The sequence below is a fragment of the Primulina tabacum genome, chromosome 11, assembly GCF_025594145.1.
Source record: "Primulina tabacum isolate GXHZ01 chromosome 11, ASM2559414v2, whole genome shotgun sequence".
NCBI lineage: Eukaryota > Viridiplantae > Streptophyta > Magnoliopsida > Lamiales > Gesneriaceae > Primulina > Primulina tabacum.
This window is the reverse complement of record NC_134560.1, coordinates 1,501,859-1,517,261: the sequence shown is the minus strand read 5'-3', so window position 1 is coordinate 1,517,261 and position 15,403 is coordinate 1,501,859. Positions and strand designations below refer to the sequence as shown.

Here is a 15,403-nt window from a genome sequence, read left to right as displayed (position 1 = left end):
TGATGAGATCAAAACAATTAGGAGCACAAAAATGTACTATGCTAAACCATTGGCCCATTTCAATCAACTTCGACTCACTTTTCTTTTTCATTTTCATTTTCAACTCTTGCCTGCTCTAAAATTCCATCTTGTCACCAGAAATAATCAATCACAAATCTCTAGTCACAAAACCATCATTTGGACGACCAGATTCTAATGTACATTTATGAATTTCTCTAAAAATAAAGGAATAAATCATTTTACAATGTCAATAAAATTGTCTGGATGATAAGAGAGTATTTACGGTAACGATATGAATTTGCAGATTTGTTAAATATACTTTAAAACATAAAATTTTACCAGAAACGGAAGTTGTGACTAAAGCTGTACAAAAACCTCCGTAATAACATTCTCATTTGCGAGCAGCATGTTAGAGCTCCAGATAATCGAGAGCAGGACGATTCCAAGACCAGTCTTGCTGCATGACTCGCTTGCATAAAGAATTTAGCCACTCTCTACCATCATACCAAGCAGATATTGCTCTAACAACAGTAAACATAGTAAGTCTTCCCGTTAAAGCAAAGATAAAAACTTTATAATTATGAAATAGAGAGAACCTTATAGAGGATTCTCTTCTCAATCAAATCCATTTTCCCAGTTATCTTCTTCATTATCTTTTAGATGTCACGTTTGTTCCAATGCAAATGTAAATTAGTTTCAAATGATACCATTACGTAAACTGTGTTTTTTCAGTTTTCCTTGTTGACACAAGAGACCAAATTCAACAAGAATCAACGGTGAAATCTCCGGAAACAAATCCTTTCCCTCGAGATGAAGCTAAAATGTCTGAGCCAAGCTATTTACATGCCATACCAGGCTAGAAATGCAACTATCTGTGGAGCACCATGGAAAACTAAGAAAACATGTAGCCGTACCAACTTACCTATTAAGAGCATAATCAACACCAGCAGCATCTGCACCATCAAAATTAAAACCATTCGGTTCAAGACCATGACCTTGTGCTCTTTCTTTATCATGGTCGGCATCAAAAACAGTATCATAGAGTCCTGCATGGTAAATTTGTTAAAGACCAGCTTAAATGAGTTCAATGTGAAGACAAGCAACAAAAAAGAATGCCACCAAGGAACATCATGCATATTCCACTTGGATGGTTGGTTGCTCAGCAAGGTCTTTCACTCACACCAACTTGAACTGCTAGATAGTTAAAACCTTTAAAGCCATCTAACCAAAACAACTTAGATGGTTAGTTGCTCAGCAAGGTCTTTCACTCGCACCAACTTGAACTGCTAGATAGTTAAAGCCTTTAAAGCCATCTAACCAAAACAACTTACCACCAGTTTTACGAACAATAGGAATTAACCCATATCTCATGGCTGTGAGTTGAGTAAGTCCACATGGTTCGAATATTGAAGGGACCAAAATGAAATCCGCACCAGCATATATCTGGGTAACATACAAATAAAAGTAGGTGAAAATGTACATTGCACATATAATCTGCAAACATACAAGGAAAGTGGCTAGTTTCCATGAGAAAATACCAAGTGAGAAAGAGGCTCATCATATGATAGGCATAGGCGTGCAGGATCATTATATGAAGAATGCAATTGGTTTGCCAAATTAACAAAATCATTCTGGATCCGATGATCAGGAGCCGAACCCAACAAGACAACCTTTTAAAAAGTTCATTCCCAGTACAGCTAATAGTAAGTTGATATCTAACTTGTTTCCCAAAAAAAATCAAACTATCCAACAAAAAATAGCTTCAAGCATTAGAAAATTGATTTTGATCTAAAACTGAAGGTCGAGCTTTGCATACTTGCATATATGCCTACAACATATTGAGGAAGAATATGTGTGAGGACAGGAGCAAAACATAAACGAATAGACCATGGCAAAGGAATAGTAGTTCATTCAATGGTCCAAACAAACCCATGCAATTCAATTCAAACAAGTAAAATTGAACTACAAGATATAATCCATCGCATTTATTGAACAATTTTGAAAGAAATAAATTGATCTTCCTTATATATTTGTTGGAATTGATAATTCAGATGCAAATAAATCCTATTGTTTAAATTAAACTCTCATTATTTCCGTAGAGTGCATCCTTTCAATGAATGACCCAAAAAGACAACGCAGGAGTAGATTCAACTGAAAAATTAGACAAACCTGTCCACCACGTTCCAGTGTGCGCCATATGGCATGTTTAATGAGGTGGATTCCCTTTTGGTGAGTCAAGCGACTAATGATTCCTATCATGGGCAAATTATCTCTTTTCAACCCAAGTCTTTGCTGCAAAGCTTCCTTGGCAGCTTTTTTGCCTTCAACTACATTTTCTGAAGTATAGGACACCTGTAAGTATGCATCAAGTTCGCACCAGAAAAATAACAAATGAGTGTAGCATTACAATTTGAAGTACAAGCATGACACAAACATAATATTAAAGGTCTGAAATCATCAGACTTCATGATTATTGACGTTAATTGAATAGTATTTCAATAAAATGTTCAAAAAAATAAAAAGAAATGGATCCCAAATGGAATGAGGAGAACAGGCCAATCATGCATGAATGCTAAAATAAAATAGGCAGAGAAACAGAGAGAACTACGGCATCCATCATCATGTCATGTAAAAACATGTTGGACGTCCTCTAGGTTATAGGTTTCGTAACCAAGCTATCAAGCATAAGAACATCACCCTCAGCCAGTTTTACTTGAACCGACACGGTAATTAAAGGCATGGCCATATACATCTCTTTCCAACTCAAGCACAGGGATATGGAATGTCAGTAGAGACACTTATACACTAGTAAGAAGGTATTGTCAACACATCTATCTCAACCTCCTGTAGCCCAAATTGAAAGATACTTTAAAATGTAATTGGCTCACCTGGATGAACTTATCATTGTATGGATCCCACATGTCTGGGTCAATTCCATTCAAAATACCATGGAACTTGAAAATGTTTGAGGCTATGGAAGGATTTCCTGAAATTTCCCGAGCATAAGTAGGGGACACCTGAAGACACAGTAACCAGTTATGGCAAGAGCCAATAGAAAAGGCAAACAGCAATTCCAATTTATGCTTCTACTTCTTAAAGTTCCCAGTCATCAAGATATTGACATAGTCGAGAGCGCAGAAAATAGCAATTAAGTGCGCCAGTCGTTAAAATAATTTAGTTGAAGGCCTCAGAGGAAATTACAGTTGTAGCCTTGTCCGAGAACTCCATGGCCTTAGTAATTAATTGTGCTCCAAATTCAAGGTTGTGTATGGTGAAGACAACACGGGCTTTACCGAGACCATAATGCCTGTACTGGTCCTTGAATAACTGTGCAACTGGAGCACTAGACCAATCATGACAAGGAATTATATCCTGGCATATAACAGGCATCAAGCAACACATAAGGAGATCGAAGTCAGTAGAAAACGAAAATGTCACGATTCTTTTGACTGCTGTTTTACCGCTCTAGAACAAGACATAAAAAATGAGAGATTAAAGGAAAAAGCACATACTCAATGAAAATAGCTAGATATAAAATTTAAAAAATAAACCACTATATTGATAAACACTGAATGATATAAGCTTCCTCAAACTTTAGTGCTAGAAAAAGATCTCTTATCTTTCCATCATCACTGATTAAAATGTCATCTTCCTTAACGGACTTAGGCTTTACAAGCTGACTTATGCTAGTATCATCAATAATTCTTGTACTTTCAGCCTGCTGCACAGTGTTAAAAATAGCGTTGTTTTCGTTTATTCTTGAATCTGTTTCATCTGAAGCATTCTTTCCAACCATATGTATTGATCGTGCTTCTCTGGATTCCCCTGTCTCGATACTCTCGTGCCATAAAACTTCACGATGTTTAGCATATCTCTGTTTTCCTCCAACAACTCTTACAAATTCAGGAACATCATTATCCCCAGTTGATGTCTCCTTTTCCTGAAAATCGTGTATCTCAATATTTTTATGACTTTCAGAATGCTAATAATTGAGGAATAAGAATGCTAATAATTGAGGAATAATTTATCAATTTATTAATAATGTTCTACCTGCATATATATTGACCTCGCTCTTGGTAAATCTTTCGGCGTCTTTTGGCTCCATCACATTGTCAACCACTTTCGGAAGTGATCATTTTTCATCGTAATGACTTATTTTCTGATAAGACAATGGTCTGTTGGTTGATGCTGCTTCAATGTCAATGCTGTTGCTCTCGTTTTTGCTTTCCTCCTTAATTTCAGGTGCTTTACTGAAGTTGGAGACCAATTTTTCATCAGTTCTGATTTCCACTTCAACTTTTTTCGTGTTGGAGCCCTCAAGATCATTGGATAGTGAAGTGCCAGAACCTTCCTTTTCCTCGTTATTCTTTGTATCCCTTCTCTGGGTGCTTGTAGGTAGCTGCGTTCTTGGCATAAATCCCCTCAGTGTGGAATCTTTAGACTTTGAGTGGAAGAATTTATCTGTTTTCTTCGTGAAAAGTCTACATCACACGGATAAATGAAAAACATGAGAAAAAAGGTAACCGATATTCAAAAAAGACTTATGTCTATTAATCAAAAGAACCAACCGGCACTAGCAGTAAATGGATGTGTGATCCTGGTTGCTTTGTGAGCCTTTTGCCATCCATGGGACTGCAATAATAAAGGTTCAAAAATACTTCAAAAATCTCAATCCGGCCTATTTTAGCAAACCATCCAACATCATTCGAGAAATCCGAACAAACTGATATAAATATTTGCAGAGTACAAGCAATTACTATTGAAATACTCTCCAACATAGCACTAACTCAAAAAACAAATTAATCACTTTCAGAAAACATTACGGATTCGAGCCGCAGTGCCGCACGTCATTAATGTCAACCCCACACGATAAACGTACGGATAAAATCAAAAGAATAAATGAGATTAAGAAATCAGACAATGAGTATGGTTTAAGCGTAAACCACACACTCTCATTCATCATAAGAATTTAGACAACCCAATAACACATGCACATGCGGAATCACAAAAGGACGTTGAAGTGAATATTTACAATTGAGAACAGGCTAGGGTTTCCATTAGGCTAAAATCCAAGAAGTGCAGAATAATTCAGCTGAGTTCGTCCGCCAAAAAGTGTTCTGCAACTGATTGTATTTTGCAAGGGCAGAGAAACTTCCATTTCCGTGCGTATGACTCCGCTCCACTCCTATCTTAAACTACTGAATACAAAATCAGAGGTTCGAGTTTCCACGAAAATTTAGCAGAGTCGGTATACTGATATCAATTTGCTAAAGACGAGGAGAAATTCTTAAATCCACGCAACACATAATAAAATTTATAAATAATTGAAATATGTAGATTGTTAATATTGTTTGATAAAAAGTATTTAGATAGCTATTTTCGTAATTTCATGCTTTTATCCTTAATACTGTGAGGCTTGTCCACATTTTTAATAAAAGTAAATACACAATAAAAAAATACTAAATCTATCTAAATTACATTCAAACCATAATATTTTAATAATAAGTCAGCAACAATACTGTGAATTAAAATTTAAAATATTAATTATATAATAAAATATAAATATATATTAAAAATAATTGTTCGTTGGAAAAACCACCAAAAAAAGTAATGCGAAATTGGATTTAAACCCGAATCACGACACCCCCGACTAAAAATCTGTGGATACCCCCTTGAGTCCTGAAGACCCCAAAAACCACCATAAAAAATGACTTTTTAAAAAATCAGCCGCGCCACAACAGTAGGCCGCCATCATCTTTTTCCCGCCTCTGGAACCGCACTTGCCCCATTTTAAAACCCTATCTCCCCCACTCTCTCCATACCATCCCACTCTCTCCATACCATCCCCACTCTCTCTAGGGTTTCTACTGTTTGTTCTCCCTCTAAAACCGCACTTGCCTAAACCTTCATCACCATGAAAGCAAGGGTTCGAAGCGGCGGTTTCAGGTCACTGGCTACATCGCCGTCGTTTTACACTTATCTGAAGCCGGGAGCTCTTGCCCAACTCAGATACTCAAAAATCACCGCTAGATCTAAAGAAATTGGTGCCCAGGCCCTGATTGCTCTCTGCCAGCTCAACGCTGCTTCTGATTCAGCGTTCTCACTCCCTCATTCGACAGCTTTTGCCGTGGATGGTATTCCTTGCTTCAATTTGAGGGTTACAACTTATCCTCGGTGTCTTCAGAGGAAAAAGCTCACTGCTGCTACGTCATTTATTTACGAAACTCAGTCCTGATCTTCTGTTTTGTCATTGTGGCTTATCCTCGGTGGTCGTTTCTTTTTCGTTCGTTAAATTTGGCTTTGCCTCTCTTTTGTAATTGGAACACAAAAATTATTTAGGAGAAAAAATTAAATGAATAAATTGAAAAACTGATCAGTTTCTATGAGTTGTAGGTTCTACACGAAAATTTGTTGATTATATTTGGTAATTATAATTGGAAAGCTGTTCATGGATACGTGATAATAATAGATGTGACTTTGTAAGATTGTATTAGAATAGTAGATGCTTGTTGAAAAGTCATACCTTGTCTGCGATAAATTCATTGAATACAACTTGGGAAATTGGATTAGGTTTGGTAGACGCTTGCTGAAACATGATAAATTATCTTGGAACGAACTATTGAATGCAACTCGGTGTTTGTGCTTCTCGGAACCAATCATGATCTATGTCTTGTGTACTTGTGCGTTGTTTCTATTCAATCTCGTGATGTGTACAGAGTTTATAAGATCTTCTCCAACTGATGGGTTGGAGTAGGCCTAATCTTTGACATGGTATCTTTATATAGCTATATTTTCCTGATTAATGTTTTGTATTTCATTGTCCCGCTTTTTTCCCTGGACTAGAATGAAAATATGTCCGTGGGTAATCATGTTATACGTCTATTCCACTCTAAGATTTATGTGATGACTGAAGTTTGGAAAAACAACATTATTATGTTTCATGATTTATGTTTTGAATACATAATCAAAGAATTCGTTTGAGCTGAAAACTCTGTATGCCTTAATAAAGCAAAATATGAATGTCATAACAATGTTGAACATACTTCTTCTTCTGATCCTCTCTTGTTGAGGTGGAGACTTGCCATCTTATCTATCCAACAAGAGTGATCTCAAAGTATCATATGTTTAATAGATTTTACAGCTACAAACATAAAACCTGTTTTTGCATTTGTTAAAGCTTGAAACATGAATGATGAAAGGACATGGAAGGTGTCAACTCTTGTAGAAGTCTTATTTATGTATGTCTTCCCATCAGTTTCAATATGCTGTGTTTCCCCTTTCATTGGAATAGTTTGTAATTTGTGAAATAGCATGGAAAGTTTCAACTTTGGACAATCGGATCAGATTAGATTGCTAGTCATCATCAGGCTAGGGTTTGAAAATATTAGTTTATTATGTTGGAAACTAACAAATTTAAGGAAAAGTAATTATTATGTCTCCCCACAAAATATAATGCTGCATGTCACCTTTAAATGGAACTAATATTCATTTGCTATCTATTAGTTTAGAAGCTTAAATACGATAATGAGAGCATAATGCTGAATGTATCAGTTTCCCCGTGCAAATCGGCAAAGTACATGTGCGAGTGTTTACTTCTTTTATTGAGCTTTCAATGCTTCAGCATCCCGTCTCTGTGGATTTTTCATAGATGCTTGCTGCTATGCCTGAACTCATTCTAACTAAGGCAAAACCCAATCATGCAAATTTTCGTACGGCAGGTGATAAGCCAGTCGAATGCTAATCTGTTACCAATTTCCAGTCATAAAATGTAACCTGTTCTGCAACTTATCATGACTTGGAAACTGAATCATGGTTTTTCCATCCATCTCAACAGTGGCTACATTGCGCCGTTCACGTTCTATAGGAAACAGTGATTTTTCTTGTCGTGGCAACTAAGACAGACCCAAAGTTCCAAACAACAGTTTTAATATACACACTGAGATTGGGAGACAAGTATTGTTTAACAGCCAAGTCATGATACTTTCAGTGCTGGTTCTACAAATATAATAGCTCCAAGACAGATATATTCAATGACTTATAACTTGGTATTGAATTGTCTGGGATGAATTCAGTTGGCTCGCTGGCCCATGCCTTCCAGTCTTGAAGGCCATAATTTAAACGAATGCAATTCAGTTAGCCCACTAGTATGGGTGGCCCATAAAAATTGGAATCCAGTTCTCTCACCAGCCCATACCGTGTAGTCTTGACTGAATGAAGTTTTTTTCTCTGGAAAAAGAAAACTTGAAACTTTATCGTCGATTCAAAATATCTATTGTAAATTCAGATATCGGGTTTCTATTTTTTTGTTGTTCTTTTGTTAATTCAAGTGTTATATTTTCGAAGATGGTGACAGCTGCTTGTAGTCTGTAAACAATTTATGTAATGGCTTAATCGTGGAATGTGAGGTACTGTATATGACAAATATCACATATTCGGTGGATCATGGATATTGGATCGAGATATTGTCGAGTGTATGATGAGTAAAAATGCATTAGGGTTCTTTCGAATATAATTTTAATAATAGTCAATTTTGCAATTAGTATGAGTTGTAATGGCTTAATTAAGAGTAAAATAATAATTTACTTTTTATTATAATTATAATTTCAATTTAGTAAATCAAATCAAATATAATATTCTTTATTGGTAATTATTTCATAATCCATATATAATATATATGAGAAAATAATATTTTGAGCTACAAATTTTTCTATTTTGGGGTGTTTTTTTTTCATTAAAATTTCAAAATTTGAATTTGGTGTATTAATTTTTATTTTTTTCGTTATTATTTTATCGGATTAATGATGTGACATTTAAAAATACTGACGTGACATCGAAAAAATATTGACATGACATTGAAAAATGCTGATTTATTCGATGTCATGTCAATAATTTGATCAAAATAGCTGAAAATTTAATAAAAATTATTGTAGATATAAAATTTGAAAACTTCATAGATCAAAACTAAAAAAATAGACTAGTAAGCGGACCTAGAAAGTTAATTTTCATTATATATATATATATATATATATATATATATATATATATATATATTATAAACGCATACATAATGATAAAGATTACTTATCGTATAGAGAATAAGTAGGTGACGATTTACGGGCACTGGTATTTAGTCAACAAATGAGATTCTTTGTAATTAACTTCAAGGGCCAAGACAATCTGCTGAAGATTAGTACAATATTCGATTGAGGCCCGATCGATATTGCTTTTATTTTTAGATTATGATAAAAGTGAAATCAGCAGCTTGATCATAGTCCCATGTACTAAAGAATTTATCAACATCAAATAATAAATAAACAATAATAACATCAATAAGAATTTTATTTTATGCACTTATGTAATTATAATTATTGATTAACCATTCTATTCTTGAAAATGATACGAGGCTAATTTCACATGCATGCATGCACGTAGTATCCTATTGTCTGAACGAACATCCATATTAAAAACCATACCAGACAGCATTTGCATGTGATCACACTTGAAAAGAGATACATCATCAATGTCACTTCATTAATTAATTTCATATGTTAAAAAAAATATTTATTATAATTTTACAGGATAGCCACCCCAATCCAATAATGGCTATCTTGCATAGAGTATTTATCCTGTTTAGTTTATGCATGCCATTAAACTATTTAATTAACAATGTATATATATATGCATTAAGTTTCAATTAATGATATTTATGTGCATGATTAATTAAATAATTATATTTTATAGAATTATTTAACCTGAATTATATAAATTTCCTTTTAGATCTACGTACACCAAGATCCAATCATATCAGAACAAAGTAAAAGTTAAATTTTTATGATTAATTAATCCCTAAATATCAATATTATAAAACAATAATAAAGAGTAATATCTATAATATTGGTATATAATAATAAGATATCACAAAAAATCTCATGAGAGTGTCTTACGTGTTAAGTTTGTGAAACATAACTCCTATCCGACCGGGATAATAAAGAGTATTATATTTTATATCAAAAATATTATTTCAAAATATAGACTGGGTCGAGCAGTCTCACAGAAACCGTACTTCATTTTTTATAATGTATAATGAATAATAATCGAGTAAAATATTTTGAATATATACAAAAATAATTTGTATAATACAATCATTGTTGCTTATAATTTGATCATCATAAAGTGGTATTATTGGGTTATATATAAAATATAAATCGAAAAGGTGATCATCACAAAAAACATAAAGGACATAATTATATATCTATGGCTTATCTCACAACTTTGATAGGAATGAGTTGGGAGTTCTGTGTTCTTGATTGGGGCGAGCTTTGTGTAGAAAGTATGTTAGCTCTTTAATTAACCAAGCTTTTCATGTTAATTGGGTTTCTTCGTTACTTCCAGAATTTAATAATGCCCAATATGCTATTATGCCGCCGTCTAATTAATATTCAATTCATGGCGATTTGTCGCAGTCCAGGTGGGTAAAACCAAGCTCTAGACTGGATCTTGACGCGGAGTTCGATTATTTCAAGGAAATTAATGTTGCTTCCATAGCTGCTAACATACGTAGTCCAGGTTGGGGTGAACTTACGGCCATATCGACATGGCATTTCTCATATTTGGGTGTTTTGATTCTGATTCGTGGGTTGCAATCCAAGCAGCGACGGCGCCAACTGAGTTTTTTGGTGCGGATGGTTTTTGATTGCACAAATTAAAGAATTGCTTTTGGACAATGTTTTCGACGGTATCATAAATTGGCAAATGGTTTCGACGGGTTAACATACTTAGCGACGGTTTAAGCAAATATCCGTCGCTAATTAGCGAAGGTTTAAATAAACCGTTGCTAATTAGCGACGTATCTTACCACCGTCGCTGATTTCATAACACCGCCGCAGAACCAGATCGGCGGCGGTTTAAAAACCGCTGTTTTTTGCTACGGTTTAGGTTTAAGTACAACCGTCGCTAATTAAAACCGCCGCATATAGCAACCGTGTTGTCAAAACCGTCACTAATTGATTATAAATACCCCACACTCCCGTCAATTTTTTCGCTAACTTCTTTCATTTCTATCAAAGTTCCGACATTGAGGTAAGTTTTTTTAGCTTTAATTTTAATTATGATAATGAATTTTGTTAGCTTGTAGTCAGATAACAATCTAACTGAATTTTTTTGCGTGAACAATACTACGACCAATAAACTTATTATCTTGCAACGCGGTTCAGTAATGTCATCATATTTTATATAATTATAAAATTAAATTATAAAACTAATTTTTTTAAAAAAAATTATTAAAATTTGTGTCGGTTTTTTGGACCGCATGGTCGCAACTTTGCGACGTTTTGTCGTAATCAGCAAAGATTGTTTGTTAAATTCAACTTTTAAATTTTATACACTTCTTCTTTGTCAAATTCAAAATGTATTTTTTCCACAAATGTGGTGTATTTAAAATTTTCTAATAACATATTCAAAAAAAAATCCTAATTCAATTTTTTTAAAAAAATTAACAAAATTCAAAATGGTGAATCTCACATAAATTCAGTTGTAATTTTAATTTGCAAAATTGAAGTTTTAAGTTTTTTTTAATATAAACCCAAAATAACTTTACAAAGTGTCATAATTCCTTTTTGAACAAATTAAAAAAATAAATATATCATTATTTTATGAATGCTGACTGAAAATGGTATGAAGGGTTTTGAAAAAAAATGAGTGTGACAGTGAATTTTCTTTCTTCTTATTACCCTTATTTGTCGTAATTTCCTTCCTTCACAACACGTTCCTCAATCAATTGTTAACTGCCAGCCGGGTCACAAATTTCGAAAGCTTAATTTTTGCAATTGCAGTTGTGATAGAATCTCCGATAGCAGATTGTTGTCTACTTTGTGACCACTCATGGTCTTCGGAGATTTCTGCTAAAGATTGAATTTTTGCTTGTGGTCATCTCGAATTTCTGCCAAAAATTTCAATTTTCGAAGTGGGCATTTCATATATTGGGAAAAGTTCGAGTCTGGGATTTGGAGTAAAATGGCGACAACTGAAATCAAAAGCGTTGAATGCATCTCGGCATCGTATGACGTTGCAGATGAAGAGTTGCAATCATTAGTGTCATTCCGCCCACATTTGATGTCAGCTCTTGATTCGGGTAAATTCAATATCTCGCAGACAGCCAATGTTAAATACGTAAATTGTCTTTTTTTTTTTTGCCTAAATTCTCCTGTTGTTGCTTGGGATTTATCCTTTGCTGATATAATTATAGCACTGCCGCGGGATAAATTAACCTTGAAATCCATCAATCAAGATGGTTTATCCAGCTCTGAGACACAGTAAGTTTGTCGCTCAGCCTTTGTCACTTTTTTTAGTTTGTTTCTCATCCCGATTATAGTTTTTCTATTTCTTGATCAAGAACTTAGTTCAACTAAATTTACTTAATGGCTTGCATAACGATTTTGATTTTTGCTTTCCTTTTCTTTAGCATATCCTATTTTGATAATTTAGTTAAAAATATTGGCATATGAATCATGGCTCCCCTTGGCCCTTGGTTATGTCTTCTTAGACATTGAACTATTTGTTTCAGGAGAAACGTTTATGTGGTACTGGTTGCAACTGGAAGTTTCAATCCTCCTACATACATGCACTTGCGTTGTTTTGGTGAGACATCTCATCGTCAATGATACTTTTATGCAATGATGATAAATTCTTGTGTTGTTCTAATCCCAGCTTTTATCTATTGTTTCTTCCCTTTATTTCTTTTCTTGTACTAGTAGATGTTCTCCAATAGTTTGGGTTAGTTGCTGTTAAATACATTCTTGTGCGCATTGTCCTAGTGAAATTGATAGTTGTGCTAATTGTTATTGCTCGTTGTTGCATATTTCTATGAAGTTTTGCCGACAATTCTTGTTCTTTTGGTCAGAGATTGCAAGAGACGCATTAAATTCGCAAGGGTTTTGTGTCATTGGTGGTTATATCTCACCTGTAAATGATGCATACAAAAAGAAGTTAGGTATCGAGCATGCGACATGAGGTATATGGATGCCCATTCCCTGATTTACTGGCAAAGAAAGTAGCAGCTTGGTCGACTTTCCATTGATAGAATAATTTTCAGCAATAATGAAGATGTTAAGATGAAAAAAATTAATGAAAGAAAAGGTATTATAAGATTATTAGTTGCTGAAGCTACATGAGAAATGACATGTATAATGGCACCTGGCTAGTTCCCTGAGAACTATGGGTGGAAACGGATTTTACTTTTTTGATCGGTAAACTCATGCCTTTTTAAGTTTTTTTCATCAACTGTCTGATTGGAATATTTCAGAGTAAGGTAACTTCAACTTATTTTTTATTTTTAAAATTTTTGAATTGTTTTTTATGCCTGCGTGTCATGGGTGTATGGAAAAACAGCTTCCACCAGATCTCATTATATTAATCAGGGTTTTGAACCAATCAGTTTCTTATGTTCTTGCCTAAATTTCAGGGTCTTCTACCTGCTCAACACCGTGTTACCATGTGTGATCTCGCTTGTAGAAGTTCTAACTTTATTATGGTGGATTCATGGGAGGTGACTCTCACTCTCTCACACATTGCACATTAACTGACTAAAGAATAATTAGCACACAAATCATTAAATTTCGGAAGTTTTGAATTTTTTCTCATGCTTCTGCTACTGCAATTAAATTTGTACCTTTTTTTGTCTTTTTGACTATTTCTATCTGATAGGCAAGTCAGGATACCTACCAGCGCACATTAACAGTTTTGTCTAGAGTTAGGACTTCTCTATGCGAGAGCGGATGTGTATCCCATGGTAAACTCATTTCCTTTTATGTTAGTTCTTACTGATTGTGGGTTAATTGCATGTAGATCCCATTTTCTAAAGTAGCTAAAGTTTAAGTGAAACATCAGTGAGATATTATAGACAATCTTGTTGAGTCTATCCCAAAATTAGAGTTTTGCAATGTCGAAAATATCATTCTGAATGTAAAACATGTGCTTTTTTTGGATTTTACTGTTCTACAAGTTTTCTTTCTGATGATTAAATAAGATATCTTTGTTAGAATGACGTTACCATTTTTACATGCTTTTACATGTCAAGTTAATGAAATTGTTTTTTTTTTTGTTTTTTTTTTTGTAGTCTCTCTGAAAGTCATGCTTCTTTGTGGTTCTGATCTTTTAGAATCTTTTACCGTTCCCGGAGTTTGGATTCGTGAACAGGTAAAGTTGTGCAATATGCTCGAGTAGAGGAAGAAGCCTAATTCAGAAATGTGCATGTCTAAAATAATCTGCAAAAGCAAATTGTTAAAACTTCATTTTGCTCAGTTTTGTCACGCGCATTGTTTTATTTCCAGGTGAAAACTATATGTAGAGACTTTGGGTTGGTCTGCATCCGTAGAGATGGTCAAGACGTCGAGAATATCGTATTGAACGATGATATTTTGAATGAATTCAAGGTAATACTTTTCCTAGTGTCTTCCAGTCGTTCCAAAGTTGTTGTGGAACGAATGGGGTTATATAATTTTTCAAAAGCCTTGCAAGTTTCTCTCCATATTGTAGACGAACTATTTTCTCGTTCAACATAATTCATTGCAGGATAATATCAAGATTGTCGATGAAGTTGTACCGAATGGGATCAGTTCGACGGGCTTGAGGTAAAAACGCCCACTCTGAACATGTATTAATCTTCTTATATATATATATATATATATATATATATAATCTTCTTTTATATAGATAGTTAGAATCTTGGTCATTGATCCAACGAATTCGAGCTTATTACAATGCACAAGTTTCCATGCCCAGGGATTGCATTTCAAGACGGCAGTCTGTGAAATATTTGACAGCAGATGAAGTAATTGACTATATCCAACAAAATAACTTGTACACAAGACACACAGAAGATTATTCTATCAACAGATAAGTGTTCACTGTTTGGATCTCTTTTGCCCGGAAAGTGAACATGTATGGTGATGAGGAAACATTATTTCTTATACATTTTTTGTCAATTATTAATGATTCTCTTACAAAGAAATTCCGATGAATGCTTTTATTCCCAACAAAGGAAGAAAGGAAAAGAGAACTCAAATTCATACGTGTTTCCACTGAAATATGTGGAGTTCCCAAGAGACATTCACGTCTTCTTGCCAAAATTGTGTGGATCAAATAGTTTGAAAGCATACAAAATATTCCTCATATCTCGGGATATTTAAATGAATGCCATATCTAAATGAGAGGTTTTTTTGGGTAATACTTCTTTACTGCCACATCTTATTGTGGTAATCTTTGATAAATCACTACGTTGGAGATAATTTCATAGTTATCTCAAATGAAGATAATCGATTAATTGATTTTTTAATCTTAGTTAAGTTGAAGTATTACTAATAAAAATAAAAATATTTAAAAATTTATATATTATTTTGTCTATCAA

The 15,403-nt window shown here is 34.1% G+C and overlaps 2 protein-coding genes across 8 annotated transcripts; one reads left to right on the top strand and one right to left on the bottom strand.

The window, feature by feature from the left end:
* Positions 1 to 249: 249 nt before the first annotated feature.
* On the bottom strand, positions 250 to 5,280 carry LOC142518037 (soluble starch synthase 3, chloroplastic/amyloplastic-like). 6 transcript variants are annotated; one of them, XR_012813456.1, is made up of 10 exons: positions 5,033 to 5,280; positions 4,569 to 4,632; positions 4,051 to 4,481; positions 3,202 to 3,940; positions 2,889 to 3,017; positions 2,170 to 2,352; positions 1,539 to 1,670; positions 1,332 to 1,443; positions 597 to 1,046; positions 250 to 521 (listed from the first exon to the last, which is right to left on the bottom strand). XR_012813456.1 is itself a non-coding variant. In XM_075620623.1 (10 exons), the coding sequence occupies exons 4-10, from the start codon at positions 3,400 to 3,402 to the stop codon at positions 410 to 412; spliced, it is 993 nt and encodes a 330-aa protein (XP_075476738.1). In that variant the 5' UTR covers positions 3,403 to 3,940; positions 4,051 to 4,481; positions 4,569 to 4,632; positions 5,033 to 5,280; the 3' UTR covers positions 250 to 409. The 6 variants fall into 6 exon arrangements, 5 of the variants coding, with proteins under 5 accessions (XP_075476738.1, XP_075476741.1, XP_075476739.1 ...); XM_075620623.1 differs by having other exon boundaries at positions 923 to 1,046; XM_075620627.1 differs by lacking the exon at positions 250 to 521 and adding an exon at positions 1,120 to 1,221 and having other exon boundaries at positions 923 to 1,046.
* A 6,413-nt stretch (positions 5,281 to 11,693) lies between these two features.
* LOC142519420 (nicotinamide/nicotinic acid mononucleotide adenylyltransferase-like) lies at positions 11,694 to 15,038 on the top strand. 2 transcript variants are annotated; one of them, XM_075622429.1, is made up of 10 exons: positions 11,694 to 12,130; positions 12,245 to 12,311; positions 12,563 to 12,636; positions 12,899 to 12,984; positions 13,460 to 13,543; positions 13,702 to 13,786; positions 14,114 to 14,193; positions 14,328 to 14,429; positions 14,569 to 14,627; positions 14,766 to 15,023. In XM_075622429.1, the coding sequence occupies exons 1-10, from the start codon at positions 12,013 to 12,015 to the stop codon at positions 14,824 to 14,826; spliced, it is 816 nt and encodes a 271-aa protein (XP_075478544.1). In that variant the 5' UTR covers positions 11,694 to 12,012; the 3' UTR covers positions 14,827 to 15,023. The 2 variants fall into 2 exon arrangements, with proteins under 2 accessions (XP_075478544.1, XP_075478543.1); XM_075622428.1 differs by having other exon boundaries at positions 11,697 to 12,130; positions 14,779 to 15,038.
* The last annotated feature ends 365 nt before the right edge of the window (positions 15,039 to 15,403 follow it).

Coding starts and splice junctions, on each gene's coding strand:
- LOC142518037 (XM_075620623.1), bottom strand. CDS start 3,402: ATGTGTTGCTTGATGCCTGTTATATGCCAGGATATAATTCCTTGTCAT. Junction 1,671..2,169: donor CACTGGAACGTGGTGGACAG/GTTTGTCTAATT, acceptor ACTTTTTAAAAG/GTTGTCTTGTTGGGTTCGGC. Junction 1,047..1,331: donor TATTGTTCGTAAAACTGGTG/GTAAGTTGTTTT, acceptor TTTACCATGCAG/GACTCTATGATACTGTTTTT.
- LOC142519420 (XM_075622428.1), top strand. CDS start 12,013: ATGGCGACAACTGAAATCAAAAGCGTTGAATGCATCTCGGCATCGTAT. Junction 14,194..14,327: donor GAGTTTGGATTCGTGAACAG/GTAAAGTTGTGC, acceptor TTTTATTTCCAG/GTGAAAACTATATGTAGAGA. Junction 14,430..14,568: donor ATATTTTGAATGAATTCAAG/GTAATACTTTTC, acceptor AATTCATTGCAG/GATAATATCAAGATTGTCGA.